Below are 18,523 nucleotides of genomic sequence, written 5' to 3'. Positions count from 1 at the left end.
ATCACTGAGGCTGGAGTGCAGTGGTACAGGTCATACATAGCTTACTGAAGCCTCCACTCCTGAGTAAAGGTCTGGCTATGTGGCCCAGGCTGGTCTTAATTCCTGACCTCAAGGAATGCTTCTGCCACAGCCTCCCAAAGTGCTGAGTACAGGAACAAACCACTGCACCCAAAATAGAATCCTGTATCTCAGGGGACTCAGGTAGTTCTTTACACTTAAGTCAGTTCTCCAACTTCGGGTGACATAAAAGCACTGACTTAAGAGAGACCACTAGCAAAAATTAATGTGCAAAGAAAATGAGTCATATGGGGAAACTCCGTTCTTGGGGCAACCATTTCCAACTCCCTTTACTCCAGTATCCAGAATCCTCTCCCAGGCAGTGCTTCACACTACTCAGGAGTAGCAGGGTTCATCCCAAAGCAAAAGGGAGTGACGAGCACAGGCTCTAGAAGTAGATCAGAACAGAACAGTGGGAAGATGAGACAGCAGAAAATACTTTAATCCAAGTGAATTCAGAGAAAAGGCTGGAAGAACAGTTTAGTCACTCCAACAGATGACTGGAACCTCACTTTCACAGGACCAAAGGATGAGTGCTGGTCAGGTTTGGTTGCATCACTGGTTCTGAGCCCTGGCTGTGCACTGGAATGGCGATAGCAAAATGGATCCTGGCCCCCAACCCCCTCATAGCTTCAGGTGGCCAGGGATGGAGAGCTGCACTCCCTATATGTTTGTGTTGAACTGCAGGTTTTGTTAGAGCATTTCTTAGGAAAAGCCTCATTAACAGTCAAGTGCTTCCTTTCTGAGCTCACCCCAGCCCATACAGGGCAGTTTTGTTCCCCACAAGGTGCTTCTTACTTCTCCGCAGGTTCTGCCACCCTGACTCCACTGACCGCCCCGCAAAGGAGCTAGCTCCATCAAGGAAGACACCACACCAAAAAATCCACCAGTTGTTAAATGACCTTTATTGAAATATTTTCCTTTATGCTTCTTAACTCTGTGGGAAAAGGGGGAAAAAAATCAGTAAATAAGGGAAAGTTTAAAAAGATTATCTCCTAACTCCACCAGTAACCATTTCCAAAACTTCCTAATCTCCATGAATACCCTGGATGGTCCCCCTTTTGCCCCTAATGCAACAAGTGAAGCAGAAGTCACTTACAGCTGGGCATTCCACAGCACCACTGTTGATGTCATCTATGATGTCGTGAGGGTGACGGCCATCAACATTACAGCCCACAGACTGGGCAGTCCCCAGGATCTCTTTAATGGTTCCTTTAGGAAAGAAATGATGGCATTGGAGGTGCTGGCTCAGTCCCTTACAATCCTCAGATACTGGGAGATACTTAAGGGTTTCATAGCAGGCAATGGAAACAATGATGTTACTGCTCCTCTGATAAGAGTTCAGAGCTCCATCTAGTCACAGCCCTGAATGCAAAGCTTCCATGGGTCCTTGATGCCCAGATTAAACACATCCATTCTTTCAATCGCAGAAAACTCTGTACCCCATCTTGGGTCTCACTGAGTACCCTTCAAGTGGGAAGAGTGTTAACCACTCATACAAGTACGGGTTACAGCAGTTACATGTCATCCTGCTCTTACCAGAGAGTTCTCTGGCTAAAGATCGGTGCCGCATCTGTCGAGCAATGTTGACAATCTCATCGAAAGTGATATTCCCGCTGTGTTTAACTGCAGAAGAGGAAACAGCAAAAGCTTTGTTACAGTCTGAAGCCAAAGCAGATCAAGAGTCCTTCATCTCATTTCTAGGCTGTTCCCATGCTTTCGGCACAGGGTCATCCACATGCAGAACAACCCTGTTTCCTAAGCTGGGGTTTACTATCAGCTCACCACTGGACTGCACCAGCCAACAGAGACCTGGTCAGGTGCAGTGGCGGGTGGCTAAGGGCAAAACGAAGCCTTCACAAAACTGACGTGGCAGAAACTTTGAGAGATGAGAAATGACAAGCTTAAATTACTGGGGACAATTAAACTACCCAGTACCCGCCAGTTCTATATGGCCTCCTGATTATAAGTCACTGTTGCTGACATCTTCCTCCCACATAAACTGGTTGGGGCCTGCCCCACACAGGGACTACATGGCACTTTTGAGACAGAGTCTCACTCTGTCACCCAGACTGGAGTGCAGTAGCACACTCTTGGCTCACTGCTGCAACCTCTGCCTCCCGGGTTCAAATGATTCTCCTGCCTCAGCCGCCCAAGTAGCTAGAACTACAGTCGTGCACCACCATGCCAGGCCAGTTTTTGTATTTGTTTTTTGGTGGAAATGGGGTTTCACCATGTTGGCCAAACTGGTCTTGAACTCCTGACCTCACGTGATGCATCGCGCCAGGCCTACATGGCATTTTGATACTGCCTGGCTCTAGCAGCCTTAACCAATCAACACCAAAAACCCATGTCAACCTCAGATTTCCTTCAAGGGAAAACACGGCCATGTATATCAAACATCTCACAAACCATTACCAAAACCAAACTAGGAAAAAGACAACTCACTGTTTTTCTGTTTCTTTCTGTCTCTTGGTGGTTCCTTAAGGGCTTTGATGATCAGGGCAGAGGCAGAAGGCACCACCTCAATCTGCGGAAGAGATTTTTGAGTAAATCAACTACTCCACCTCCAATGAATACTGCATGCACAGTGGCTCTCAAAAAATCACGGGCCTCACCATCCAAGTCTTTGCCCTAGGTCTGTGCTCTTGACAAAGCCTCCCCAACAAGGTAAAATTACTCTCAGCTCACGATTGGTGGCAGAAATACTCTATTCAGGAATCCCAGAGGGTGGCTACCTCTGACCCCGACCCCCAAAACAAGCACGCAAGTAAATACCTGGGCCTGTCTGTTCTGAATGGTCAGTTTCACTGTAATCCTCAGGCCCTTCCAGTCACCCGTTGCCTTGGCAATGTCATCACCAACCTTTTTTGGAGACTGTAGAAATAAAGGCATGTAATCAACATGGGTGTCCATAGATGAACCACAGCCTTGAAGCCTGTCCACCACTTCCCACTTGGCAACAAAGGAAGCCATTTCAAGTACCTAAGGATACCCTCCCAATAGGAGCACAGCTATCACCACAGCATAAATTGGGGGGCGGGGTTGTGTTGTCCAGGACTGTAAGCTACAGATTCGGCAACAGTGGAGCCTAGACCCCCTCGTAAGTGCCTATGTGCTTTAAGGAGGGGGATTTTCAGCCCTGGTGACATTAGAATCACCTAGGGAGCTTTCAAGAGACTAGGGTCCCATGTCAGACCACCCACATCCACCTGCCTGGGAGTATGGACATTTGCTACTTGGAAATTCTTCTCTATTAACCTTTAGCCTAAACAATAGGCTAAGTGTCCCTTAAGTGCCAGCTGAGCTAAGGGTCAAGGAAGAATAGTTAAGATGCAGGTTAAGAAAGACCAATGGGAAAGAGCATTTGGGACAGGGGACCACTGTGCAGGGATTAGGTAAAGTCCTAATGAAATCCAGGGAAATCCAAGTACAGAATGACAGGGAAGCTGGCAGTTGCTCTGTAGACATGAGGCACAGCTTGTCACGTCAACCGCTAGGTTTATTTCTACAACACAGTTGGAAATGCTCACTGGATTTTCACTCCTACCCCATTTAATCTCCTAACAATGCCATGCCCACTTCCCTAACGAAATACAGATATTGGCTGCCCGATGTCACAAAGCCACTCCTGACTTCCAAACTCACTTGGGCCCACCCCTCACGAACACCAAAGCAGCAGTGGAGACATGTGGAGGTAATTACAGTTTAAAGGCACCGGGTTCGATTTTCCACTCACGACCTTCCTAAGGTACCTAACACTAGTTCAGTGGCTTAGGCCTGGTGAGGGTGACAGTCCAAGCCATGACAGCACCTCTGGCACAGTCGTGACTCCACGAGCCGGCGCTTAACACTGCTCTAAATAAAGAAATGCCCCTTGGCGGGGATTACTTACCAGACCCAGGGGGCCGATCTTGGGGGCAAGCGCAGAAGTGGCACCGACTTCACCCCCAGTGCACCTCAGGTATACTGGGGGGGAAAAAAGGGTTAGTGTCTCTGCAGAGGGAGCCCCCGAGCCACAACCCTCTCAGCGTCTTTCCGGGGCTGGACACACCACCCCCTCTGCCTCTTCTCGAAACGGCACCGAGCGAGAGGCTGGCCACCCGCTAATCCCTCGGGGTGGGCAGCTCCGAACCTCACACCGGGGAGGCGTGGAGAGCCCCGTCGCCTGCGAACCCAGGCCAGTGGGGCTAAACGCCCGGAGACAAGCCTTACCCTGAGGCGTGCGGGTTCCCAAGCCGCCACAGGTGGTCCGGTCCTCCCTTCCCACTTACACGTGGAGAAGCTAAGGCCCAGAAAGGCTGAGGCTTGGCCGGGACGGCGCAGCACCAGAAAGGCCTCTAGGAGGCAGGGGCTTTAGAGCCCCACATGGGAAATCTTTCCACGCGCGGCGGGGCCGAGGGATGCTGCATCCCGCGGCCCCAGCCACAAGTAGAGCACGCACCGACTTTGATCTCGTTGGGGTCGAACTTCGGCGGCATGGTGGAGGCGGCTGGTGTCGGATGAACCCGGATTCGGGACGACCGAAGAAAGTTGCACCTTGGCCTCCTCCGAGCCGAAAGCCGAAAGACCGGAAAGCGCGCAGACAACGCCGGATATAGGTAGGAAAACTCGGCACTCGCGAGAACCGTCGTCAGTGCCCAGCCTTCCGGGGATGCCCTTGTCGCCATGTTTGTTGTGGGCATGCGCCTGAGGCTGACGGCTGGCAAACCCGGGCACCGCGGTGCGCCGAAGCTGAAGATTCCGAAAGGGGGTTCGGGTAGTTTGCTTCGGAGAAGTCTGAGAAGAGGGGTTGCTCCCGAGATCCCAGGCCTAGCTGTTTCCCATATTCTTTATCGTGAGTGTCACCCCGGACCCTGTCACCCAATCCCAGAGCCCCGCCCCTCCCCTGAAGAGTCCGTAGTCCCATTCCGGAACCCCGGTACCGCAGCGACCCCTGCCCCCTAGAGTGTGTGCACTTTAGTTATCAAAACAGTCTGTTCATGTGGAAATCCAGTCCCGCTCTTCATTCTGAGAGTCCGTGGTTCCGAGAGCCTCAGACTTCGTCATCCCGATCTGCGTGACTTTCTGAGATTCTGAGTTTTTGTCCCCAGCACCTGCGTTTGCAGGAGACCAGACTCCGGCTCCGCCCGGCCCATGCCGGGTGGTCTGCGGCCGCGAGTTCGTGACCAAGCCCTCCAAGTGATCGACCTGCCCGCGGGTCCCAACGTGGGGGACCCCTCCATCCACAAAGCTAGGTCAGCCACTGCCCACCCTGGCCCAGGAAGTATGGGTGTGGCCCTCGCCCTGCTTCTGGGCTGGATGTCGGAGAGGGAGGGACAGGCATGTGAAAAAGCAGTCTGAAAAGAGCTGATCTTCTGGGAGGGGTGGGAGAGCGATGGTAGTTGGGAGGAAGTGGGGAGGGGGAGGGGGGTGCAGGAGGGTTAGTGACTAGGGAGCAGAAGGGTATGCTGGTCATCAGGGAGGGATGGGGGAGGGCTGTTTTCAAACCATTTCTCATCCTTGCAGGCAGGTGGGATGGCAAGAGGTGCCTGAGCTGGCTCTGCAGGCCTGGCTGCCTCCCCAGACAGCCCTGCCCCCTGTGGGTGCAGAGCTGCCATCTCTGCCCATCCGTCTGAGGACTGGGTGTATGTCTTCTTCAACTGCATCTCCTCCCATGACTGTCTTCTCCCTAGCTCCTCTAGCAGGCCCTGAGTCTGCTAGACTGTTGGTTGCATGTGGGGTGCTTTGTGACTAACATTTATTGAGCACTCATTGTGCTCCAGGTACTGTTGTACTATGCGCTTGACATACGTGAAGTCATTAGATCCTCACAGAAGCCAGTGTTGGTAGCGTGGTTACCCACACTTTACAGATGAGGACACTGAGGCCATAAGACATAAACCAAGATGATCTCTGCAGTTGTGGGTGGCAGATCTCAGATTCAAACTAGTTCTATTTCATCCCAAAGCCTGTGCTGCTCACCATGCACTTCCCTGGGTGATTGCTTCCTGGCCCATTGCCATCACTTACCCAGCTCTGATATTTACAGACACTGTGCAGGCCCTGCGCAGGCAGTGAGCACCTGGCTCTGAGTTCAGGACAGTGTACTTGGTGTGTGCCAAGTTATGTGAGCACCAAGGAGTCAGGCAAATCTCACAGGTCAGGACTTGAGAGACCAGGGTTCCAGGCTGGCTTTTCTGTAATCCAGGCTGGACAGCCAGGCCACTGAACTTAAAAAGCATCTGTTTCTTCACTTTACGTGTGTATGGTATGTGTGTATTATTATTTTCTGAGACAGAGTCTCCCTCCGTCACCCAGACTGGAGTGCAGTGGCACGATCTCAGCTCAGTGCAACCTCCACCTCTTGGGTTCAAGTGATTCTTGTGCCTCGGCCTCCCAAGTATCTGGGACTACAGGTGCACGTCAGCATGCCCAGCTACTTTTTGTATTTTTAGTGGAGACAGGATTTTGCCATGTTATCCAGGCTGGTCTCGAACTCCTGGGCTCAACTGACCCACTCATCTTGGCCTCCCAAATTGCTGGGATTACAGGCATGAGCCACCACACCCAGCCTGTTTCTTCACTTTAAAAAGGGATATGGTGAGAATAACAACTGAGGTTGGTAAGCTGAGGATTGCTTTTTAATTTGTATTCTCCGCAGAGGTCTCTTTGGTCGTGATGTAGTTGAGCTCCCTGAGGTTCTGACTGGTTTTGGTTTGGTCCTGCTGATCCTGCTCTGACAGTGTTTGGGGGCTGGAAGTGATTCACTGACAGAGTCTGTTAGAGTCCTCAAAGAACAGCCTTGGAAAGTGCCTGAGGAAACTTCTCTGAGTTTCCCCAGAATGGGGAAAGGATAATACCAGGGCCTCACTGTGGGTTGGTGGCAAACGTGGGCCCTAACCCAGGTCATCTGTCTTGTGTCTGTCCCTTTCCACCTCATCCTGCTGCTTAATGTTTATTCAACAAAGAACAAGGAGTACTGAGTGCCTGCTGTGGGATCAGGGCACAGGCAGGACTAGAGGGACACAGCCCCGACCCCATGGAACTCACTAGAAAGATGCAACCCCTGATCCCATGGAACTCACTACAAAGACGCACCCCCTGCCCCCAATGGAACTCACAAGGAAGACACAACCCCTGCCTCTATGGAACTTAGTAGAAAGACGTGGCCTCTGCCTCCCTGGAACTCACTAGAAAGACGTGGCCTCTGCCTCCCTGGAACTCACTAGAAAGACTCGGCCCCTGCCTCCATGGAACTCACTAGAAAGACGTGGCCACTGCCTCCATGGAACTCTCTAGAAAGACTAGGCATCTGCCTCCTTGGAACTCACTAGAAAGACGCAGCCCCTGCCTCCATGGAACTCATGGTCCAGGAGACCGGCTGCATGCTCTGTGTTACTGTACTACCTGTCCCGGCTGTTGGGGGCTGTGACAAATTCTCCAGGCTGTAACTTCTCTTCTGTACTCCAGGGTCTGAAAGATTGCTCTGGGAAAAGGGAAGGATGCCGCTTTTCTTCCGGAAGCGGAAACCCAGTGAGGAGGCTCGGAAACGCCTGGAGTACCAGATGTGCCTGGTGAGGGAAAGTGGGCTTCCTCTCACTCTACCCCAGCTCCTCCTCTGTCCGTGTGGAGTAGGGCTCCACACTGCCCCCGACAAGCATGCTCCCTCCCGTCTGCCTCCCCCACCCACAAAAGAAATTTGAAATAGATAAAAGAAAACAGATGAGGCCCCTGCTAAGGGTGCATCTCCCCTGTAGACTGGGCGCACTGTCATTGCTTTTCAGTCCCTCATCCCTCTGGGCCTCAAGCTCCAGGAAAGCAGGGGTCACCGGCTCACCTGCCAAATGTACCAGTGGAACCAGATAGTGTCTGTGGTCCTTTGCAGCTGCTTAAGTGTATGTTCTTTGCCTGGTTTGTCTACTCTGCAAGGATGTTTTGTTTTAATACTTTTTAAAAATTATTTTTATCCTTAGGCAAAAGAAGCTGGGGCAGATGACATTCTCGACATCTCTAAATGTGAGCTCTCAGAGGTAAACTGAGCACCATGTTGGGCTGTGAATTGGATCTGTCCCATTTTCTTGGTTCATGTGTCCCTAGGAAAGACAGAGGTGGACTGGGGCTTTAGAAAGGCCAGAAGCACTAGTCACGAGATATTTCCTTAGATTTTGTTCTTGTCCAAAAGCATTGAGATGATCTTTTGGCCTCAACATAATATAGTTCCCAAACGACAAGGAGTCTAAGTGGAAAATGTACCTACAGACTCTCAGGGTGCTGGAAGGGCCTGGCATTCTCCAACCCTGAAGGGGTTCACGATGGGGACAGGGTGGGTGGGGCAGGGCAGTCTCCTGCCATCTGACTGAGAGAAGGGCTGGCCACATCCCCAGCACCACTGCCCACCAGCCTTGCCCCTGGGCTCAGCACTGCCGCCTGCTGCAGGGTTTTGCCCTTGTTCACTTCCTGCCCCCTCTTCCTCACGTGAATGCCGCTCAGAGAACAAGCCGCAAATCGACAGACGGGAGAAACTTACTCTTCTTTATCTTATCTTAGATTCCCTTTGGAGCTTTTGCAACATGCAAAGTTCTGCAGAAGAAGGTGAGAAGGAGCTTCATCTTTGGAAACTCGCTTATTGCATGTTTGTTTGAACCTTCAAAGGACTTTGAGGAGCTGTCTTTCTTGCACAGACACCTCCTTTCTCCCTGTTTCTTATGCTTTTGGCCTACAGCAGCATAGGAGACAGGAGAGTAGGCTTTGGGGTTGGACCCCCCCACCCCATGTCACATTCTGACTCTGCCTTCACTGGCTTCATGACTTGGGCAACTTCCTTAAACTCTTACTTCTCTGTTTCTTCATCTGTGAAATGAAGACATTCATAGTTCTCCTCTCTCAGAGACACTATGAGAATTAAATGAGAATTAAATGAGTGGTAGAAAGCTAGAGATAGAAATATGCTGAGTATAATGTCTGCCACGTAGTAAAGGCTGATGAACCCTGGTGTTAATAATAACAGAAACTCACTCCTTTTATTCTGGTCACCCAGGAGAGATTCCGAGGGGAGTGAATGATTTTTCAGCAGAGCATTGCAGCTTTGAATGCAGATGGATAGAAGCACTCTAAGTGAAGTATCTAAATGAGAATATGTTAAAAAAAAAAAAAAAAGTGTTCTATGTCAACAGACTAGTGAGCTCCTTGGCACTGGAAGTGTGTGGGGTTTTTTGTTTTGTTTTGTTTTTTTGAGGCGGACACTTTGCTTGTCACCTAGGCTGGAGTGCAATGGCACAATCTCAGCTCACTGAAACCTCCACCTCCTGGGTTCAAATGATTCTTCTTCTCAGCATCCTGAGCAGCTGAGATTACAGGTGCCCACTACCACACCCAACTGCCCACTACCACACCCAACTAATTTTTGTATTTTTAGTAGAGATGGAGTTTCACCATGTTGGCCAGCCTTGTCTCAAACCCCTGACCTCAAGTGATCCACCCGCCTCAGCCTGCCAAACTGCTGGGATATAGGCGTGAGCCACTGTGCCCAGTCTGTGCTGGAAGTATTAGGCGGCTATTGATGCCTAAGAAAAATAGCCACAGATGACCTGGATTGAGCCCTGGCCCCTGTGCCAGGACGTTTTACACATGAGCTTGTTTAACATCATGGCAGCCCTGGGAGGCAGGCACTTTACTATTCTCCATTTTCCACGTGAAGATGCTGGCGCTGGGAAGGTTATGATCAGGAATGGCTGCAGGGGGATCCTTTCTCAGTATGGAAGGAAGATTTAGACCTCTAAGGTCTCTTTCACCCTTGAAGATCCAGATTTTAAGGAAGGGCATCAGATTCCCCATGAGATTGGGAGAGTTCACGATTCTGACTTGCATCCTCCCGACCCCTGTCATGGTGTCTGGGAGAGCAAGGTGGCTGGGCATGGCAGGGTGCTAGGCTGGCTCCCACGCCCTTAGCCTGTGCTGTCTGCTGCTCTTCCTCAGCCCAACATGGCCCCACATCTCTCCACACAGGTGCTGATCGTCCACACGAATCACCTCACTTCCCTGCTTCCCAAATCCTGCAGCCTCCTGAGTCTGGCAACCATCAAGGTACTGGGCTCTCCTCCCAGGCGTCTGGACTCTGCATGGGGTTTCAGGTGGCAGCCGATGGCGTGCTCCCTTTGGGCCGCCTCTTCTATGTCAGAGGGGCCTGATCTACCAGTCAATCTGGGATTTGATCAGTTTGGTTCATCAGGCACTTCTGTGGGCTGTGTGTGAGACAGGGTGACAAAGATGACCAGCCACAGGCCCTGCCCCCGGGGAGTTTACATGCTAGGAGGAAAGTCAAATGATAAACTCATGACGAGTCAGCTAGCAGAGGGCTGACAGTCCCAGGCAGGAAGGAAGAGGAGGGATGCTCAAGTGATCTGGAAGGATTCCCTGCTGACTGTGAGCTCCTCTGACGGCTGGGAGGCATTCATACATGTGGGAGGTATGAGCCCAGGGTTCTGTGCAGACCTGAGCTTGGGAGAGTGGTATGTACCTTCAGAGCAGCCCGGCAGCACAGGCCTCAGAGTAACTGTGGGCACTGGGATTGCGGGCAGTTTTATTATTATTTTATTATTATTCTGGTCCAACATGTATTATTTTGTATTCAGAAAAAAGAACATTTTAAAAATATTTTTATATTTATGTATACTTATATTTCATATATATGTATATCATATATACAGTTGTCCCTTGATATTCGTGGGAGACTGGTTCCAGGAATCCCCAAGGATACCGAAATCTACAGATGCTCAAGTTCCTGTATAAAGTGGCATCATATTTGCATATAAGCTATGCACATCTTCTGTCACTTTAAATCATCTCTAGACTACTTATAATACCTAATACAAATGTAAATGCTACAAAATTGTTGTAGTGTATTGGTTATTTTTTCTTTTTTGAGACAGGGTCTCACTTTATCACCCAGGCTGCAGTGAAGTGTTATAAACATGGGCTCAAGTGATCTTCCCACCTCAGCCTCCTGAGTAGCTGGGACTACCATGCCCAGCTAATTTTTGTAGAGACAGGGCCTAACTATTTTGCCCAGGCTGCTCTCAAACTCCTGAGTTCAAGCGATCCACCCGCCTCAGCCTCCCAAAGTACTAGGATTACAGGCATGAGCCACCATGCCCAATCCGGTACACTATATTGTTTAGAGAATGATGAAAAGAGAAAAGTCTGTATATGTTCACTACAGATGCTTTTTTTCCGTTCGATATTTTAACCTGAGTTTGGTTGAATCCCATAGATATGGAACCCATGGATATAGAGGGTACCTGTGTGTGCATAGGTGTAAATATTTCTCCAAGGCCTGTTTTGTGCATTTTCATTTTTAAAAAATTAGCACCCAGGTGCGGTGGCTCACACCTGTAATCTCAGCACTTTGGGAGGCCAGGGTGGGCAGATCACTTGAGATCAGGAGTTCAAGACCAGCTGGCCAACATGGCGAAACTCCATCTCTACTAAAAATACAAAAAAAAAAAAAAACCCAGCAGGGCACGATGGCTCACACCTGTAATGCCAGCTACTTGGGAGGTTGAGGCACGAGAATCACTTGAACTGGGCAGTGGAGGTTGCAGTGAGCTGAGATCATGCTGCTGTACTCCAGCCTGGGTGACAGAGTGAGACTTTGTCTCAAAATAAAATTAAATAATTAGCAAGTACAGTTAAGCAAAGAAAAGTGGGAAACATCTATAATTTTACACTGTGGAGTACCACTATCAATATTTTATCGCATATTTGAAAGTCTTTTTTCTATGCAAATATATATTTATACTATGGGGTGTTTCTTTTTAACATATAAATATCTAGACATACTGTTTCATAGCATAGTTTTTCAATTAACAGTAAAAATAAATATTTGATACATAAAATAAGAAAATGGTATGATGGTTTGAGAAGGAGAACCAGACGGGAATGATCACCGCTGAGTTGGGGCACTCTGTTTCAGCACTGGGTGTGGGGTGGCCCCAGCCCCTCCTCGCCACTCTGGAGCTGGGAGTCTGAGGGACTTTCTCTCTTGGTGACTCATGGTGGCCTTCCTTCTACAGGTTCTAGACCTCCATGATAATCAGCTGACAGCCCTTCCGGATGATCTGGGGCAGCTGACTGCCCTCCAGGTAAGGCTGCAGAAACAGAAACCCACCTTGAATGGCCCTAGTAAGACCAGGCAGTCACTTGAGCCTGGCGTGTTCTGGCCGGGCCCTAGCCAGTGGAAGCTGCACTAGCGCCAGCTCCACCTTCCCCTTGGCTCTTCGTTTTTGTTTTTTTGTTTTTGTTTTGTTTTTTGTTGTTGTTTTTTGAGGCAGTGTCTCACTGCATTGCCCAGGCTGGAGTGCAGTGGCGCCATCTCAGCTCGTTGCAACCTCTGCCTCCTGAGTTCAAGCGGTTCTCCTGTCTCAGCCTCCCTAGTAGCTGGAATTACCGGTATGCACCACCACTCACAGCTAGTTTTTATATTTTTAGTAGAGATGGTGTTTCGCCATGTTGTCCAGACTGGTCTCAAACTCCTGACCTTAATTGATCCGCCTGCCTTGGCCTCCCAAAGTGCTGGGATTTCAGGTGTGGGCCACCACACCTGGCCATCCCCTTGGCTCTTAAGACACCCAGCAGATGCCCCGGCCCTTGTGGTCTGCACTGTGTGTGCCTCTCAACCATATTTCTGGCATGTCCTTTTTGGAATTTCGTCATGAGCTTCCACAGCTTTACAGGAAAAAAGCACCCAGTGAGTCTGCCTTTTAAAAATGGTGAATTCCGTCCCCTGACTGACATCTTTCTTCTAGCCCTTCAGCAATAGCTCAGCGCAGGTCCAACCTGACATTATCTGTGGATTCCTCACAGCTGCCACTTCATACCAAGGTATTTGTTGTGGCTCAAAGTGATGGCAATTGGCTGGGGATGGTGGCTCACGCCTGTAATCCCAGCACTTTGGGAAGCCAAGGTGGGTAGATTATTTGATTTCAGGAGTTCAAGATAAGCCTGGCCAACATGGTGAAACCTTGTCTCTACTAAAAATTAAAAAATTAGCTGGGTGTGGTGGCGCATGCCTGTAATCCCTGCTACTCGAGAGGCTGAAGCAGCAGGATCTCTTGAACCCAGGAGGTGGAGGTTGCAGCAAGACAAGGTCATGCCACTGCATTGCAGCCTGGATGACAAAGCAAGACTCTGTCTCAACAACAACAAAAATTACTGAGGAGGAAATGACCCCCACCACACTGAGATTGAAATCCACTCTCTTAGCAAGGATCCGGAAGACCCCATATGGTGGGCTCTGCCTTTCTGTCACCCCTCCTGTCCTGCTCTCGCTCCTTGGCTTTCTATAGTCAGCTCCTAAAACCTGCTGTACTTCCATGCCCCACCCCAGCAGGGCCTGTCCCTGAGGGCTCTGCCTTCTGCCTGAGCAACTTTTCCTGGAGCTGTTTGTGAGGCACATCCTTTGTCTCTGAGCTCAGTGGATGCCCCTTATTTGCTGTCTCCACCTGGCTTACTTTCTGAGAGCAAGACTGCAATCTGTCCTTCCTAATTACATGTCTGCTGGCTCGCTGCCCGTCTCCCCAGCTAACCTCTGCAGTGCTTTACAGAGCACTGCCTGGTGTGGAGAAGACCAAGGAGTGATTTGAATGAACACCTTCCCCACCCCATGTAGGTCACATCTTCACTTGCATTTTATGGAAAACAGGTCTAGAGAGATGGCTGTCGCTTGCCTAAGGTCACGTAGAAACCATGTGGCAGAGCAGTAGTAATTGCCACTGCTTTTTTTTTTTTTAAGATAGAGTCTCGCTCTGCTGCCCAGGCTAGAGTGCAGTGGCGGGACCTTGGCTCACTGCAACCTCTGCCCCCCAGGTTCAAGCAATTCTCTGCCTCAGCCTCCTGAGCAGCTGGGACTATAGGCATGTGCCACCACACCCAGCTAATTTTTGTATTTTTAGTAGAGACAGGGTTTCACCACCTTGGCCAGGCTGGTCTTGAACTCCTGACCTCATGATCCACCCGCCTTGGGCTCCCAAAGTGCTGGGATTAGAGGCATGAACCACTGTGCCCAGCCACCACCACTTGTTTTTGAGACCAAGTCTCACTATGTTGCCCAGACTGGAGTGCAGTGGTATGATCTCAGCTCATTGCAACCTCTGCCTCCTCGGTTCAAGCAATTCTCCCGCCTTAGCTACCCAGTAACTATGATTACAGGTGTGCACCACTAAATTTTGTATTTTTAGTAGAGATGGGGTTTCGCCATGTTGGCCTGGCTGGTCTTGAATTCTTGACATCAAGTGATCTACCCACCTTGGCCTCCCAAAGTGCTGGGATTATAGGTGTGAGCCACCACGCCCAACCAATTGCTACCACTTTGAGCCACAATAAATACCTTGGTATAGGACTTTTTGTATGTGTATTTTTTTTTTCTCACTCTGTCGCCCAGGCTGGAGTGCAGTGGTGCCATCTCAGCTCACTGCAACCTTTGCCTCCTGGGTTCAAGCCATTCTCCTGCCTCAGCCTCCCAAGTAGCTGGGATTACAGGTGTGTATCACCAAGCCGGCTACTTTTTTGTATTTTAGTAAGAGACGGGATTTCACCATGTTGGCCAGGATGATCTCGATCAACTGACCTCGTGATCTGCCCACCTCGGCCTCTTAAAGTGCTGCGATTACACCATGCCTGGCCCCCATTGCATCTGTTTTTAATGGTTACTTAGTGTGTCATCTTGTTGACCTGCTAACCTCGAGGTGCCACCTTCTGGAGGGAGCACAGCTTTGGAATCCAGTAAGCCCTTGTTCAGTTCTAGCACCACTGCTGGCCTGAGGCCTTGGGCGGATCACACAGCCTGGGGCAGCTGAGCTTCCTTTTCCTTAATGCTGGGGGAGCTAGAGCTTCCTGTGCTGCCTCCCCAGATCCCGGAATCTGTACTCTCCTTCTCCCTCCCTTCCTCATGGTGGGGCAGTTACTGAGCATTTTGTGGTCGGTATAAGTGGTAGAACCTCTGCCAGAAGCGGGTTCAAGGCCTGGCTGTGCTCTCCTGAGCACATGACTTAACCACCCCGAGCTTCAGTTTGTTTCCTATCTCCAGTGGAAATCTAAAAATTTCTATCTTCCTCAAGGGCCGGCAGGAGGAGATGAGGGCTTGTGTGTATAGTACCTGCGTGCCCTGGCCTGGCAGGGTGAGGGGTGCAGGGGTCGTCACTGTGGTCTGTGTGTGGGTTCTCGTGTCACCTCTTCCTCTTTTTTAGGTCTTAAATGTGGAAAGGAATCAACTGACGCAGCTCCCGCATTCCATTGGGAACCTGACCCAGCTCCAGACTCTCAACGTTAAAGGTAGGAGCCAGGAAGCCGCGTCCGTGTGACCCTCTATCAGCTATGGGCCGTCCAAAGGCTGCCTCACCTGGGAGCCACTGAGCAGGAGGGCAGCCAGCCTCCAGGGATTGCTGTAAATGGACTGATCCCTGCTGGGTCAGCCATCTACGTGGTAACCAGAGACAGCCTGTCTGGAGGGTTCCTGTGACTCCTCAGGCCTGAGCCAGGGCCTTACAGGGAAGCGGGTAGCTGGGCCCTGAGCCTCAGTCACTCGGATTTATAATGGTGAGTGTAATGGACTGATGGGCGAGAGCTCCCAAGGAGCCACAGTAAGGTTCTGAGCGGCCCTTCCACCTCCAGCAACGCACCGAGCCTCCCGAGAAGTCCACAGGGCAGGCTGAGGGCGGTGGTGCCATCCCCAGTTTACACATAAGGAAAATAAGGCCTGGGAAAGCGAGTGTGACTTGCTCCAGACCACCCAGTGAGATGGTGACAGAGCCAAGACCACTGCACAGGCGCCTTACCACAGGAGCGTTCGCCTCGCCAGACCCAGCTCTTTCCCGTCTCCTCGCTGTCCTTAAGTAATTCCTGCACAGAGTGCCTCAGTTTATCAACTGGAACATATGAGTAATGATAACAGTGGCGCCCCATTGCTCAGTCATTACAGTAGGAGGGGCCCCGTGCAGAGGACCTCACACATCATCTCCCTGAACCTCCAATCTCCCCGTGTGCTTATGAGGCTGGGTCGTAGTGTCATCCCCATTTTCCAGATGAGAAAACCGGCCCAGGGAGACCAAGTCAGTTACCTAAAGTCTCTTGGCTGGTGATTGGTGGAGTGAGACTTGAACTAGAACGCCACCTTCTTGATCCTATGAAACCTCAGGGTCTGGGACCCAGTGTGTGCCCCAGAGGTCACAGTGGCTTCCAGCAGGCATCAGGCAGGAAGCTGGTGATGGGGATTTGGGGTGTTGAGCTGTGCTATTGGGGTCTCTGCAGACAATAAGCTGAAGGAGCTTCCAGACACCCTGGGGGAGCTTCGAAGCCTGCGTACCCTCAACATCAGTGGAAACGAGATCCAGAGGTTGCCGCAGACACTGGCTCACGTTCGAACCCTGGAGGTAAGTAGGAAGCTGCTTTTGCCTGGGGTGCTCTCTGGCCTGCCCACCTCCCCTCTCTCACATTCCTGAGTGTCTGCCCTGATCTCAGAGTGCCAGGGTCACACAAATCCTAAGGCATGGTCCTTGGAAGCTCGTAGAGAGGCCGATGTGTGAACATTCGTAATTATGTGACTTTTGCTGCTATAATAGGGACAGAAAAACATACTTTAAGAGTGAAGAGCCGGGCGCGGTGGCTCAAGCCTATAATCCCAGCACTTTGGGAGGCCGAGGTGGGTGGATCACGAGGTCAAGAGATCAAGACCATCCTGGTCAACATGGTGAAACCCGTCTCTACTAAAAACTACAAAAAATTAGCTGGGCATGGTGGCACGTGCCTGTAATCCCAGCTACTCAGGAGGCTGAGACAGGAGAATTGCCTGAACCCAGGAGGTGGAGGTTGCGGTGAGCCAAGATTGCGCCATTGCACTCCAGCCTGGGTAACAAGAGCGAAACTCCGTCTCAAAAAAAAAAGAAAAAAAAGAGAGAAGAAGAATGAATGCTGAATCTAGATGAGGTTGACACTTTAAGAAAGTTGGCAGTGGGGAACAACACACTGAGGCCTGTCGGGGCGGGGCTGAGGGGAGGGAGAGCATCAGGAAGAATGACTAATGGATGCTGGGCTTATCACCTAGGTGATGGGATGATCTGTGCAGCAAAGCACCATGGTACACATTTACCTTTGTAACAAACCTGCACATCCTGCACATGTACCCCTCAGCTTAAAATACAAGTTGAAGGAGAAAAAAAAGTAAAAAATAAAAAGTTGTGGTATTCAAGCCAGGCCTTGAAGGAGGAATAAGATTTCTGGGCCAGGCGCAGTGGCTCATGCTTGTAATCCCAGCACTTAGGAGGCCAAGCCAGGTGGATCACTTGAGGTTAAGAGTTCAAGACCAGCCTGGTCAACATGGCCCTGTCTCTACTAAAAATACAAAAAATTATCCAAGTGTGGTGGTGTACACCTGTAATCCCAGGTATTTGGGGGAGGCCGAGATAGGAGAATCAATTGAACCCAGGAGGCAGAGGTTGCAGTGAGCCAAGATCATGCCATTGCACTCCAGCTTGAGCAACAGAACAAAACTTTGTCTCAAAAAAAAAAAGATTCCGGTTGGACGTGGTGGCTCATGCCTATAATCCCAGCACTTTGGGAGGCCGAGGCAGGAGGATCACCGGAGGTCAGGAGTTCAAGACAAGCCTAGCCAACATGGTGAAACCCCATCTCTACAAAAATACAAAAATTAGCCAAGCCTGATGATGGGTGCCTGTAGTCCCAGCTACTTGGGAGGTGGAGGCAGAAGAATTGCTTGAACCTGGGAGGCGGAGGTTGCAGTGAGCCGAGATCAAACCATTGCACTCCAGCCTGGGCAACAGAGTGAGACTCTGTCTCAAAAAAAATAAAGGTTCTGAGTAGACCTGGGTAGCAGAGGCAGCCCAGGTGCAGCAGGCAGCTGGTGGGGAAGCACAGGCTGGAAGCTGCTGAGCCTGCATGATATGGGGCCCAGAAAGCTGGGAGGGAGAGGAGGAGGGAGGGACAGAGCCGCTGGGATGGAGGCTCAGAGCCCAGGTCAGGGCACTTCTACAGGCCAGAAGTCCAAGATCAAGATGTTGACAGGGCTGGTTACTTTTGAGGCTTCTCTCCTTGGCTCATAGGCACTGTCTTCCCTGCGTCTTCACCTTGTCTTCCCTGCATACATGTCCATGTCCAAATTTCCTCCTCTTAGGACACCAGTCATATTGGATTAGGGCCCAGCCTAATGACCTCCTTTTAACTTAATTACCTCCTTAAAGACCCTGTCTCCACATACAGTCACATTCTGAGGGACGGGGGTTGTGGGGATGGACGGGGGTTGCGTGGAGTGGGTGGAGGTACGGGGGTGTTTAGGATTTCCACATACCTATATGAACTGGGGAGGGGGACACAGGTCAGCCCATGACAGGCACTGACGGGGCAGCTGCTCAGGGAAGGTGGCTCTCACGCTCATGCTGATGAGGTGGCTCACATTTATCTGTTGCTTTTTTTTTTT

At 50.6% G+C, this 18,523-nt stretch overlaps 2 protein-coding genes and 1 non-coding gene across 13 annotated transcripts in view; 1 reads left to right on the top strand and 2 right to left on the bottom strand.

Moving 5' to 3' along the window:
- Nucleotides 1-939: 939 nt before the first annotated feature.
- Nucleotides 940-4,653, bottom strand: RPL12 (ribosomal protein L12). Of its 2 annotated transcripts, XM_017549096.2 has the most exons (7): nt 4,502-4,652; nt 3,953-4,026; nt 2,836-2,934; nt 2,506-2,587; nt 1,597-1,683; nt 1,157-1,269; nt 940-994 (listed from the first exon to the last, which is right to left on the bottom strand). In XM_017549096.2, exons 1-7 carry the CDS (start codon nt 4,536-4,538, stop codon nt 989-991), a joined length of 498 nt encoding a protein of 165 aa, XP_017404585.1. In that variant the 5' UTR covers nt 4,539-4,652; the 3' UTR covers nt 940-988. The 2 variants fall into 2 exon arrangements, with proteins under 2 accessions (XP_017404585.1, XP_017404584.1); XM_017549095.2 differs by having other exon boundaries at nt 940-1,269; nt 4,502-4,653.
- LOC119474193 lies at nt 1,761-1,890 on the bottom strand. Its single transcript, XR_005203482.1, has one exon. It is a non-coding gene; the product is annotated as a small nucleolar RNA SNORA65 (small nucleolar RNA).
- A 47-nt stretch (nt 4,654-4,700) lies between the features above and the next one.
- Nucleotides 4,701-18,523, top strand: part of LRSAM1 (leucine rich repeat and sterile alpha motif containing 1) — a 50,448-nt gene continuing 36,625 nt past the window's right edge. For 3 of the 10 annotated variants that reach the window (XM_017549090.2, XM_037745911.1, XM_017549089.1), the window contains exons 1-9: nt 4,716-4,894; nt 5,151-5,294; nt 7,510-7,613; nt 8,013-8,069; nt 8,587-8,631; nt 10,045-10,122; nt 12,111-12,179; nt 15,282-15,366; nt 16,342-16,463. In XM_017549090.2, coding sequence (XP_017404579.1) covers nt 7,542-7,613; nt 8,013-8,069; nt 8,587-8,631; nt 10,045-10,122; nt 12,111-12,179; nt 15,282-15,366; nt 16,342-16,463 — 528 coding nt within the window. In that variant the 5' untranslated portion in view covers nt 4,716-4,894; nt 5,151-5,294; nt 7,510-7,541. The other 7 variants (XM_017549086.1, XM_017549088.1, XM_017549087.2 and 4 more) reach the window with 5 other exon arrangements.

The sequence above is a fragment of the Cebus imitator genome, unplaced genomic scaffold, assembly GCF_001604975.1.
Source record: "Cebus imitator isolate Cc_AM_T3 unplaced genomic scaffold, Cebus_imitator-1.0 Scaffold216, whole genome shotgun sequence".
Taxonomy (NCBI): Eukaryota; Metazoa; Chordata; class Mammalia; order Primates; family Cebidae; genus Cebus; species Cebus imitator.
This window is presented reverse-complemented; position numbering and strand designations above follow the sequence as displayed.